Source organism: Plecotus auritus, assembly GCF_963455305.1.
Source record: "Plecotus auritus genome assembly, chromosome: 7".
In the NCBI taxonomy this organism is placed as follows: Eukaryota; Metazoa; Chordata; class Mammalia; order Chiroptera; family Vespertilionidae; genus Plecotus; species Plecotus auritus.
This window is the reverse complement of record NC_137774.1, coordinates 171,719,640-171,731,992: the sequence shown is the minus strand read 5'-3', so window position 1 is coordinate 171,731,992 and position 12,353 is coordinate 171,719,640. Positions and strand designations below refer to the sequence as shown.

The window sequence follows — 12,353 nt, the reverse complement described above, 5'->3', positions numbered from 1 at the left end:
GGGAAGTCAAGCCCGGCATGTGTGTTTGACAAGTTAGTAGCGTGGCAGCTCTGCTTGCTCCCAGCCTCGCGCCGTCCGGGGATTGTTTGGGTTGGCAGATGGCCAGCTCTCTGCTTTAAGATGCATTTCCCTGACAGGACAAAGTGCGGGGCCGCATTAGCTGCAAAGTTTCTGAAGGTTAGCTAAACACGCACAATAAATATTAATAAACAAAAAAGGCCCACCCAACCTTTGACTTTGAATTCTGTTTCTTCATTCCACGTTCTGGAATCCCTGTAGTATTTGATTAATAACCAGTCTTAGGGTAATTGAGCCTTAAGTATCCCTTGCCTAAGTCTGGCTGCTCAGAGCCCCCATTGGCTGCACTGGGGACTCGCTGCCACAGTGGATGGATGGGTTCTGAATGACTGGTTAGTGCAAGGGCGCTTGTTTGCCTGCTCCTTGCTTCCGTGTGAAAGGCGTGTGAATGTGCTGGCCAGCCATGTGTGTCTGCGAGCTCTGAGGGGGACGTTGTGAACAGGAGAAGAGGGGCAGCGTCCAAGCTGGGCCTCCCTGGAAAGCAGTCAGACGCTGGTCTGTTGGCCTGGGCAGGGGCCTCTCTGACATTTACACCCGCGGCGTGGAGGGAGGAACAGTAACCTGCTGCCCCTGCACACTGCCTGTTTGGCCGGGCGTCTTGGAATTTCCCAGGCCTACGTTGTGGATCGTTTCCAATTCTGCACCCTGCTCACTTGAAAACATATTTGAAAACCGGTAATCTTAGATGCTGAGCCAGACCTCTAGAGAAACAAGGAAGGGAGATACCTTGAGTACTAGATCCTTACGATTGTCTCGGGACTATTTGTGAGTGGCCGAGGTTCTGAAGGCTCTTGACCAGCCGTGGGCAAACTACGGCCCGCGGGCTGGATCCGGCCCGTTCGGCTGTTCTATCCGGCCCGCGGAGCCGAAAGAGCGGAGGGTTCTCTTGCTCTCCCCTCCGCTCCTTTACTTTGAATTTATATTAGTTCACACAAACACTCCATCCATGCTTTTGTTCCGGCCCTCCGGTCCAGTTTAAGAACCCATTGTGGCCCTCGAGTCAAAAAGTTTGCCCACCCCTGCTCTTGACAGTCCCTCTCACGCTCCTCTCTTGCTCTCTGGTTCATGCTCGCTCTTCTTTTTAGGACCACAAAGGGGAGAACCGACCCCACTGCATTTGTGGGATACTTGAGTATAATAGTGGCCAGGAGAAAGAAAATTATTCCTTGTAAGTGGTAATATCTTAACTTGAAAGTCATCTCCAACTCCACTTAGCAAAGCAGTCCATTTAGGCTTTGGTGAAGTGTAACTTCTGACTCATTTCTTCAGCAAAAATTTATTGAGCACCAGATACTTGGCATACATTGCCACACCAAACAGACCAAGATCTCTACCCATGTGGACATGTGTTCTAGTGCAGAAGGCAGGAGGATAAGCATAACTCACAATACATTACACTTTATGTTAAAAGGTGATGCTCGCTGTGAAAAAAGAACGCTCGCAGTAAGGGGAGTCATGGGGTGCAGTGTTCAATAGGGTGGTCGGGTACAATGCCATCTAAGCAAAGACTGGAAGGAGGTGAATATTGGCTTGGGTGAACTTACTAGTGTGCTAGGCAGGGGCTATGAAATTATGTTTGTGACTCTTCTCATGTTTTCATGTGCCGGTCGTGACCACCGGAAATTTCCACTGTTCTCAAATTAGTCTCAGTAGTGGAGCTACTTTGCAGACCCTGAGCTACTGATATATTTAATCCATCTTAACAACCAGGCACAAGTTGACTAGGAAAAATGTAATTCTTATATACGCATGCATTTTAATGTATGTTCCACAAGCCTGTGTACCAGACTATGTACACAACAACGACAGCCCTCCCCAAAAAGGCAAGCGCTAGGTAATTTTATGGTTTATGATTTTTCAAATTTTTCGGTTAATAGTGACTCACTGTTGTGTGAATATTATATAGATAGAATATATATATTAAGGACTTATAACTGACTTACTTAGATAGATTTACAAAACATTGTGGAAAGCAAACCTAAGCTGTGAAAATCTACGCTTTTAGCTTAATTTCCCTCATACCAACAGGAGAAAGCAGCCTTCTGATTTGGTTTCCCGCAGTAGAACATCTCAGCCCCCTTCAGTGGTACAGAGCGGAGACCACTCTTGGAGGGTGTGGTCAGACATGAACTGGAAGTCTGCAGCCTCCTTACACTTCCTGCCCAGCTCCTCAGTCTCAGGGGAAGATGGGTAGCCATTGAACTACATGCATATTTTTCGCCACTCAGGCGGGAGCCAGAATTTCTATAAAAAGGGACTGCAGAGAGTTCCAGATATTCTGTCTTAACAAAGGAGTAGGAGGATTAGGGAGGAGAAATCAAAGATCAAGCCAAGGTAGACCGAGGAGAAAGAAATTCCATGGTTTTCATTTCACTATGAGAATGTAAAATGGCAGCACCTAACGTACCCTTTTTGCCTTGGTCCTTGTACATTGCTTGGTGCATAAGTTGTTAATAAACATTGATTTGAGGTTTCCACTCATTTCCTGTCCCATCCCAGTGGGATCTGCAGGACCTAGCTGTTTGTTCCTATCAACTTCTGCTTCATCGTTTTCCCCTTAATCCTATCCCTGCCACCCTCCCACCTGTGCCCTCTCACTGCAGTCCCTCTCACTGCAGTCCCTCCCACCTGTGCCCTCTCACTGCAGTCCCTCCCACTGCAGTCCCTCCCACTGCAGTCCCTCTCACTGCAGGCCCTCCCACCTGTGCCCTCCCACTGCAGTCCCTCCCACCTGTGCCCTCTCACTGCAGTCCCTCCCACCTGTGCCCTCTCACTGCAGGCCCTCTCACTGCAGTCCCTCCCACTGCAGTCCCTCCCACTGCAGTCCCTCCCACCTGTGCCCTCTCACTGCAGTCCCTCCCACTGCAGTCCCTCCCACTGCAGTCCCTCCCACCTGTGCCCTCTCACTGCAGTCCCTCCCACCTGTGCCCTCTCACTGCAGTCCCTCCCACTGCAGTCCCTCCCACTGCAGTCCCTCCCACCTGTGCCCTCTCACTGCAGTCCCTCTCATTGCAGTCCCTCCCACCTGTGCCCTCTCACTGCAGTCCCTCCCACCTGTGCCCTCTCACTGCAGTCCCTCCCACCTGTGCCCTCTCACTGCAGTCCCTCCCACCTGTGCCCTCTCACTGCAGTCCCTCTCATTGCAGTCCCTCCCACCTGTGCCCTCTCACTGCAGTCCCTCCCACCTGTGCCCTCTCACTGCAGTCCCTCCCACCTGTGCCCTCTCACTGCAGTCCCTCTCACTGCAGTCCCTCCCACCGGTGCCCTCTCACTGCAGTCCCTCTCACTGCAGTCCCTCCCACCTGTGCCCTCTCACTGCAGTCCCTCCCACTGCAGTCCCTCTCACTGCAGTCCCTCCCACCTGTGCCCTCTCACTGCAGTCCCTCCCACTGCAGTCCCTCTCACTGCAGTCCCTCTCACTGCAGTCCCTCCCACTGCAGTCCCTCCCACCTGTGCCCTCTCACTGCAGGCCCTCTCACTGCAGTCCCTCTCACCTGTGCCCTCTCACTGCAGTCCCTCCCACCTGTGCCCTCTCACTGCAGTCCCTCCCACCTGTGCCCTCTCACTGCAGGCTCTCTCACTGCAGTCCCTCCCACCTGTGCCCTCTCACTACAGGCCCTCTCACTGCAGTCCCTCTCACTGCAGTCCCTCTCACTGCCATCCCTCCCACCTGTGCCCTCCCACTGCAGGCCCTCCCACTGCAGTCCCTCCCACCTGTGCCCTCTCACTGCAGTCCCTCTCACTGCAGTCCCTCCCACTGCAGTCCCTCTCACTGCAGTCCCTCTCACTGCAGTCCCTTTCACCTGTACCCTCTCACTGCAGGCTTTCTCACTGCAGTCCCTCCCACTGCAGTCCCTCCCACCTGTGCCCTCTCACTGCAGACAGAAATTGAAATCAGGTTGTGGCTCTCACTGAGAACTCGAGCTTCTTTCTGACCCAGAGCACTGCTCACTGCCCTCACAGCCATGGATTCAGGGGTCAGAGCTTCCACGGAGCCTCCTCTGAAACAGCTTTTCATTTAGGTTCATGTCAAGTCCGTGTTCTGCGTCTCTGCTTTCCTTCTGCTATTGTCCTCTGGTTTATCTCACAGACAGGGAGGTGTTCTTCAATGCCTGCAAGTATGTGTTGTCCCTGAAAAAGCTTTATGAGATTTGGAGCCTTGTGAACAGAAAACAATAACCACCTGGCCCCAGTCTGCTGTCCAGGGACGCACTGTGAGTGTCCAAGCATTAAACTCTGAGCTCTAACTGCGCCAGAGGCAGCAGGACTGAGTTATGTGATGAGCTTTCCAAGATGCCAGCCTCCCGTGGCAGCGGAGCGGGGAAGCCCAGCGCTGTGGTGTCAGGGCTGTTAGGGAGGGAACATCTTCCTTACGTGACTAGGTGACACACAGATAATAGGTGTTGGAATGGAAATGGACCTCAGGAATACCTTCGGTTTAGAAGAAAATGTCCTACAAGATACAGAGGCAACCACTAGGTTGACAGTCTGTTTAGTAAACTGGCCATGGGAGTACCCGCAGAACTTTCCCATCTGTAGCTGATCACCATGCCTCTCCTTTTCAGAGTGTGGTCCGCTGCCTGTGGCATCCAAAGCTGAACCAGATCATGGTGGGAACTGGAAACGGGCTGGCGAAAGTCTATTATGACCCCAACAAGAGTCAGAGGTATTCAGCAGTGTTGCCTGTTGTAGATGGATGACAACAACTGGGGGAGGGCCTTTGTTTCACCTGCTTTCATTTATTCCCTCCTTTGATGGGGATCCACCCTTTCAGAAAATGCAGCTGGCACAGAGCAAAGCCTTAGACTTTTAGCATTGTGCTTTAGAGGATTTGGGTATCACCCTTGATCTAGACAGAATTCAAAGTGAAAGTGTCCTGGGGATTTGCAGTTCTTTAGCTGAAATGCTGAGTGCAGGGGGAGGCCGGCTCACTCTACATACCACCCTGGACAGTGGCATTAGCAGTGATGCATGTAGGGGATCAACAGGGCAACGAGCTGACCACTTACAGGAAATGGGGCTGGCCAGTCTGCTTTGTTCCCTCTCTATCTGGCCTTTTATAAGATAGAAGAGTGGTTCCCTGCCAGCAGAAGGGGAGAGCGCAGACTTCCGCCTTCCAACCCCAGGCTCACCCCAGGTGCCCAGCGTAAGCACACCAGTGTATTTCAGAGAACTTGGCTAAAGGCCAGTCGGTCTACTCCCATTTTCCTTGGGCACAAAGATGGACATGGATGGACAGGGAAAAGGATGGCTTTGCTTCTCTCTGACTGAATGGTTCTTTCTGGTTAGCGAGTATTAAAATTCATGCTCATGTCACTGGAGTCCCCCATAGACCTGCCTTGAGGTCCCACATCCTTTACTAATGAGTATTCATTGGCCATAATTTGGCTCTAAGTGGAAGCAGACAGTCTTGTCTTCTTCAGAACTTTCTGGACTAGGGTTGGAACCTTTGTCCTAGAAGATAAAGGTACATATTGTGGTATTTAAGAACAAGTAGGATTTTCTTTTTCCGTAAAGAATTTGAAAATGCTAATATAACTCGGATGAGAGGGAGTCCGGTCCACTTGAAATGACGACGAGCCCCATTTGATAGCGCCCGTGTGGGGAGCACTGCCTTCGGGATCTTTAAGAAATGCCTTGTCTGTGTTTGCCTCTCCCGGGTGGGATGGCTCGTGCTGCTAAGGAGAAGGAGGTGTCCTGAGCACACTTTTGGTTCACACCCCGAATTCTTGTGCGTAGCCCCTTGGCAGCGCTGCCCAGCCAGCTCAGTGGCTGGCACTCACACTCTTGTACTTGAGATGCATACAGATGCCACTTGGGGTCTAGACCACCCAGACTGCTTCCATCTGGGACATAAACGAAAATTTGAACCCTCTGACCTTTAGGGTGAAAAGGCTGATTAATGTTATTACTATCTCCTGAAGGTTTTCATTGTAGGTTATTTCTGTGCATTTTTAAACCAGCCTTCTGCTGCCCAGTTACCTCTCCATCCCTTTCTCTCTCTAGTAACCACTGACAGCAGGCTTGCTTTCCTTACGTCGGTCTCTTATCACGGGGCTCCATCTGTCACATCCCCGAGAAAGTCCAGGGCGTGGTGAGACGGTGCCCAGTGTGTTCCTGAGAGTGTCTGATGCTTTCTACATGTGCTTTCAGTTTCTGAGGCCAAGTAAAGAAAACACTGTGCTTTTACCCTCCCCAGGGGAGCAAAGTTATGTGTCGTCAAAACCCAGCGGAAGGCGAAGCAAGCCGAGACTCTGACCCAGGACTACATCATCACCCGTAAGTTGTTAGCTGGTCTCTTCACATCCACTCTCTCCGCTCCAGTGCGGTGCTGATCCTGTGGCTCTGGAGGCAGGAGAAGCCCTCGGAGCTCAGGCAGATGCCAGCAGCGCTCCCGTGCACGTGGACAGGACTGCGGCCGGGAAGCAGCTAACCCTGGGCTCCTGTGACTCATCACGGAGACCGAGTCACTTTATGTAACTTTCAACCCCAAACGGAAAAGCCTGTTGGAACCTAATGCATTACTCTGTAGCAGCCTTTTAAAGAATAACAATCTGTGCTAAGAATAAACAAGAAAGAGTGCTGGTCCTGGAATCAGGGGAGCTGGCGCGTCCAGTTCAATTACTGACCGGCCACGTGATGCTGGACAACAGCTTTATCAGGGGAGGGAGGAGGCCGCGTGGAGGCTCTCTCCCGCCTCCCTCTGCAGTTCTGTGACCTGCCGTCGCCCAGCCCAGAGGACTGAGATGGAAGGTTAACTACCTGGGGTCTGATTAGAAACCCCCAGGACAGCAGCTCCTCTGGGTTTGCCACACAACCTCGTCAGTCGAGCAGAAGTCTGTGTCCCCAGAGCCTCAGTCTCAGGCCGGTCCTAGGCGGTGGCCAGGAAGACAGCCTCGGATGCTGTAGCACTTGTCCTGGGCGGAAGCCCCTGTGGACTTATCCGCTCTCCTCTAAGCCCAGGGGCGCTGCACTGCTGGGCTCTCCCCGTGGTGGGTCTCCTGTGAGACCAGCTCCCTTAGAACTTATGGTCGCTGAAGGGATCCCCGACACTTCTTGCAGGACTAGAAGTGTTAAAGTCGGGGTCATGAAGTCTGGCTCATGTAATTACATGCGGCCTGCTTAAATTCCTCTAGCCGTTAGAAGTGAAAAGCTATGTTCCCCGCCTAAAAATACTGCGTGCCGTGTTGCCCAGCAGGGACGGCGCTGTGTCCCTGAGCTCCCCGGACTCAGGCTGCCTGTTTCACCAGCGCGTGATACGGCCCAGGCCCAGGTGCTGGAGTGGAGGCGGGGCGGGGGGGGGGGGGGGCGGTATTAGGAGCATGTTGGAGGTGGTGCAGACATATCTGTTATTCATATTATAAGCTCCTTTTAAATTCCTGTTATTCCTCTACCTGCCTCTCCCAGTCCTCTGGGGAAAATTTTCCCTTGTAAGGAGGTTTTAATCTGCACGTAAGCTTCCAAAGAAATAATTCAGGTGCTTTTTCTGTTCAAAGAAGATATTTTATTCCCCCACCTCCCAAATGTTCTCCCTCTCCCCCAGAATATCCGTTTCCCTTTTAAATCCATATGCTCTTTTATGTTCTGAAATTTAATTCTGACACTGGGTAAACACACAACCGTAATTGGACAAGCGTTGCTTTGATTTTTATTGTTTGGCTTTGCCCCACAGAGATGTAGGAATAATGCCCATCCAGTCGCCACGGCAGGAGAGCCAGGCAGCCCCGTGCATTCGGGCAACCTTTATCCCAGTTTCAGCGGGACAAGTGCCCCTCCCTTCCGGCCACTCAGTGTCATCAGCTCCTCCTGAGAGGTGGTCACATTTCAGAAACGTGTGAAGTGATTCCAGTGCCTCTGAGGCATCTGAGGAGACCTCGGGGCTGGCGGCAGGCTGTTGGCACGATGCACATGCAGGCCCGTCAGAAAAGAAGAGGCGGCCCCATTACAGTGTGTCTTCTCCAAACCACAGAAATTAGGTCTGACTGCCCCCCAGGGCTTGGGAAACGGGGAGCCTCACCAGTGTTTCCGTGACAGTCTCCGGCCATTTCCTGCATGCCATTGGCTGCCAGGAGAGGTGAACAACGAGTCTGGTCTCTAACAGAATTGGTTAATTGGTTGCAGTAAGACTGTCTTTTGTTATTAGAGGAAGGCTGTCATTATGACTTCCATTTCATCTTTCGGTTAGTCATGCCCTAGCTATGCCTTTGGGTGGAAGGCTTATTATTATAACGAAATTTTTCAAATGTGACTTCCCGTAGCTCACGCCTTGCCGATGTTCCGTGAGCCCCGCCAGCGGAGCACCAGGAAGCAGCTGGAGAAGGACAGACTGGACCCCCTGAAGTCCCACAAGCCCGAGCCTCCTGTGGCGGGCCCAGGTGACTGCTCTAGGCGTGGCCCGCAGAGGGGTGGGCGCAGCACGGGGGAGAGGCTGGAGAATCGGGACCATCCTTGGGGCCTGGGTGCTTCTTTGTCTTCAGAGAGATTTACTAAATAGGTGTTTGCAGCTATTTTCTTGTTAGCATCAGAAGCTTTTGCTTAGATATAGGATGCAGAATTGCAGTGCACATAGCTGACAGGATGGCGCTGCAATGCAGAAGTGGAGAGGAAGCCCGGGGCCTGTCAGCTCGGTTTCTAACTTGAGCCCTGGAGGTGACCTCGGTGGAACTCTGGGGCTCCTGGGAACCCACTGCTAAAACCGTGGCTCTCAGCGTTGGCTTAATATGCACCATTGGGCACTTTGACCAGAATCCAGGCTGGGTTAGGTTTCACATGAGGCACAAAATGGCCATCATTTTAGTTCCGTGCTGATACAATGGAGCTGCCCAGTGCCCTGGGAGATGAATAAAAGTCCTTGCAGGTTTTAACGAAGTCTGTACCGGAAGGAAGCAAAGCAGCCTTGGCCGCAGTACAGCACACGCCTTTACCAGAACCCCACTGTCTGTTACCCCCGGGGAGTTTCCTTCGGTCCAGGCTCACAAGCCCACAGCTTTTGACTTGTTCATTCATCTGAACCCGAGTTGTGGACCCCATCTGTTTGGCCTGCCCCTTCAGCACTGAACACATACCACGTATCAATCTCCCTCCTTAGCACAGTTTTCTCTGCTACCATCCTAATCAGAGTTCCGAAATAGTAGGGCCTGGATTATTGACAAACGCTTCTGACTGACTCGGCACCTTCTCTCCGTCACTCGCCCTCCTCCCCACCTCACCTGCATGCTCCTCACACCAGCGGTCATTCCCAACTCCTCCAGCGTTCCCCTTGCTGCTGCCCCAGATCTTCCCAAGCTTCCCACCGCCAGTTGCATTTCCAGAGATTGGAAGTTCTCGATAGTCTGGCCCTAACCTCTTCTGAGCTCTGTACCTCACTCCTCTCCTCCCGGATCTTCTGATCTGGCTGTTGGTTCGCTCCTACCCCCAAATGCCCATTGCATTTCCCTTTCTATAGTTTTGTACTTAGCCCATTCTGCTCATCAGAAATAACCTTCTCTCTCTTCTGAGCTTTCCCCAATTGGACTCATCTCTTCCTAAAGACCCTGCAACCACCTCACTCTAAATCAGTCTTTTAGTGCTGTTTGGCTTTTCATTTAAAAAAAAAAAAATCTTCCTAAAAAGTCAATCTTCCTGCGTTTTTGACTGTCAGGCATGTTGGGGACTCACAGAGAGTAAACGCCCTGCCTGAGGGTGCCTGCTGTCTCCAGGCAGTGAGAGTGAACTACTGAGTCAGTGCACCCAGCTTGCTTGCTTTCTCCACTACGAGGGCCTTTGGGGGATGGGAAGCCCTAAGATATGTTTGTTCAAAACGACCATAGCATCTAACAAATTCTGGTTACTTTTATTAATTGAATTTCAAATGATCATACCAGAGGAATTTTTAAGGTATATACATGGCAAACTACTTGTACTTCTTCCAACATCCATATCATTATGTAAATTAAGCAACAGAGACATAACAAAATATCTCTCTTTACGAGTGTGCCGGGGAAGTCGAGGTTCAGGGCGTTGCTACTTTGGCTGTGACCATCATAAAGGAAAGCTGAAAGGACCATGTTCAAGCACTGCTGAGATCTGTACGCTTCACACAAGTCTAAACAGCTTGAGCCCCTCGCTCGAGACCCTGATTCTGGGGGGAAGGACAAAAATCGGGTCGCGCCAGAGCTCCAGCCCAACTGTCATTCACTAACTGGGCGCCCTGGAAGCCAGCGCCGAGGGCGTCTCAGCCTTGTCAGAAGCAGAGCGTGCACAGGGCACACCGATACGTTGTCGTGCGTGTTATGTTCCTGACGTGGGTGTTTCCCTTTGGACAGGTCGTGGCGGCCGGGTGGGAACCCACGGCGGCACCCTGTCCTCATACATCGTGAAGAACATTGCTTTGGATAAGACCGACGACAGCAACCCCCGGGAGGCCATCCTGCGCCACGCCAAGGCCGCGGAGGACAACCCGTACTGGGTTTCTCCAGCCTATTCCAAGTAAGGAACAGCCTTTCACAGGGGAAGTCCTTACGCTTAATGCATCGGGAAGAACAGTGGCTGCTCTGAGGTTCTAATGCAGGCGTCCTCAAACTACAGCCCGCGGGCCCCATGCGACCCGCCGAGGACATGTATCCGGCCCTCTGGGGGCCGCTGCCTGTCCTGCTTAGCAGCCGAGTCGTCCCGGGCCCGCAGTGCGCATAGGAATTTGTTCATAGTTTTTTTTAAACTATAGTCCGGCCCTCCCACGGTCTGAGGGACAGTGAACTGGCTCCCTGTTTAAAAAGTTTGAGGACCCCTGTATGCCTCCATTTCATGTTTTATCCTGGAGCATGAAAACTAGGCCAGGCACCCATCGTTCTGAAATCCGGGCATTGTGTGTCTTAGGACTCCAACGTGGTGAATTGTCAAACCAGGCCAGTTCCACCAGATCACAGCCTAGTGCAAACCCATTAATTATGTGAAGTCCATTCCTCCTGTGATAAAACAGTTACTGCCTGTGTGCAATATCTAAGTTGAGGAGGTTTGAAAGCAAACGAAGGGGAGGAGCTCTAGGTCTGTTATTAAGACTGCCTTTCATGTGAGAGCGGTCCCTGTGAGTAACACTTACAGCAGCGGGGAGCCTGCCCGCTCAGGTTCCCTTACGTGGCCCAGCACGGGTGAGCATGTAGTATCCCTTAGAGCAACGAAACCGGCTACACTCACACGGAAGAAAGGCACTATTGTAGAATGGGGGCTTTAAAATTTTTTATTTTAAACTTACAAAGTTGCAAAAACAGTACAAAGTGTTCATGTATGCTCTTCACCCAGCTTCCCCTGATGTGAACACCTTACATAACCAAAGTGCAGTTAATTAGCACAACACGGATTGAGATAGGTACAGTACTCTTAAGTAAGCTACGGACCTTACTTTATTTTCCCACTAACATCTCACCGAGGATCCCAGCTGCGTTTAGTTTTTACTTCTTAGTCTCCTCCAGTCACACAGTTTCTCAGCCTGTCTAGTCTCTCATGACCTTGACACTTTCAGTGAACGCCAGTCTGTTAGTTTGTACACTTTCTCTCAGTTTGTCCGCTATTTTCTCACGATTGGAATGAAACTGCATTTTTTGGCAAAAACAACACAAGGGGGATGTCTTGTTCTCAGTGCATCGTATCAGGGCCTCAGGTCAGTCACTGTGTCTTCTGGCGGGTGATGCTAACTGTGACCGCTTGGGTGAGTGACGTGTCCTCCGGGCTCTCCACCATCAGGCTACTGTTACATTTTGAACAAATACATTTCGTGGGGGTGATACTTTAAGACGATGCAAATCCTGTCTCTCCTTAAACTTTGCTCTTTCTCTTTATCATCCATCCATATGTTTGCCTGCAGCAGCGATTACTGTGGTGCTTGCCCAGTGGTAACTTTCTAGTTCCCTCTTTTCTTCTGCATTTATTAATTGGAAGAATTGTCCTTTCCACATTTACTCATTTTTTTCAAGTACTTTTTATATCAGTATGGACTTTAAGATACTTTATCATCTGGGTTAAAATCCAATATTACTATTTAGTTTTTGTGCACGTTGTTCCAGCTTTGGCCAATGGACTCTCCTTCAGAATGGCTCCTGTCTTCCTACAACAAGCCCCTGTGTTTTTTGAGCACTTCCCTACTTTCTGGCATCACAAGATGTTCCAGGTCATCCTCGTCTTTCTTGCCACAGTCTTAGAATCAGCCACTTCTCCAGGAAGCCTGGTTACTTTGGTTGGAGAAGGATGTTTTGAAACCAAAAGTTGGTGCCAGATATCCTCATTGCTACCGGAATGCCATT

The 12,353-nt window shown here is 51.1% G+C and overlaps 1 protein-coding gene across 1 annotated transcript in view; it reads left to right on the top strand.

Annotated features, from left to right (window-relative positions):
* The window catches only part of WDR70 (WD repeat domain 70), a 187,298-nt gene that overhangs the window by 162,632 nt on the left and 12,313 nt on the right, over nucleotides 1-12,353 (top strand). The window contains exons 14-17 of the mRNA XM_080679033.1: nucleotides 4,644-4,744; nucleotides 6,278-6,357; nucleotides 8,337-8,453; nucleotides 10,383-10,545. Coding sequence (XP_080535159.1) covers nucleotides 4,644-4,744; nucleotides 6,278-6,357; nucleotides 8,337-8,453; nucleotides 10,383-10,545 — 461 coding nt within the window. The remainder of the gene's footprint in view (nucleotides 1-4,643; nucleotides 4,745-6,277; nucleotides 6,358-8,336; nucleotides 8,454-10,382; nucleotides 10,546-12,353) is intronic.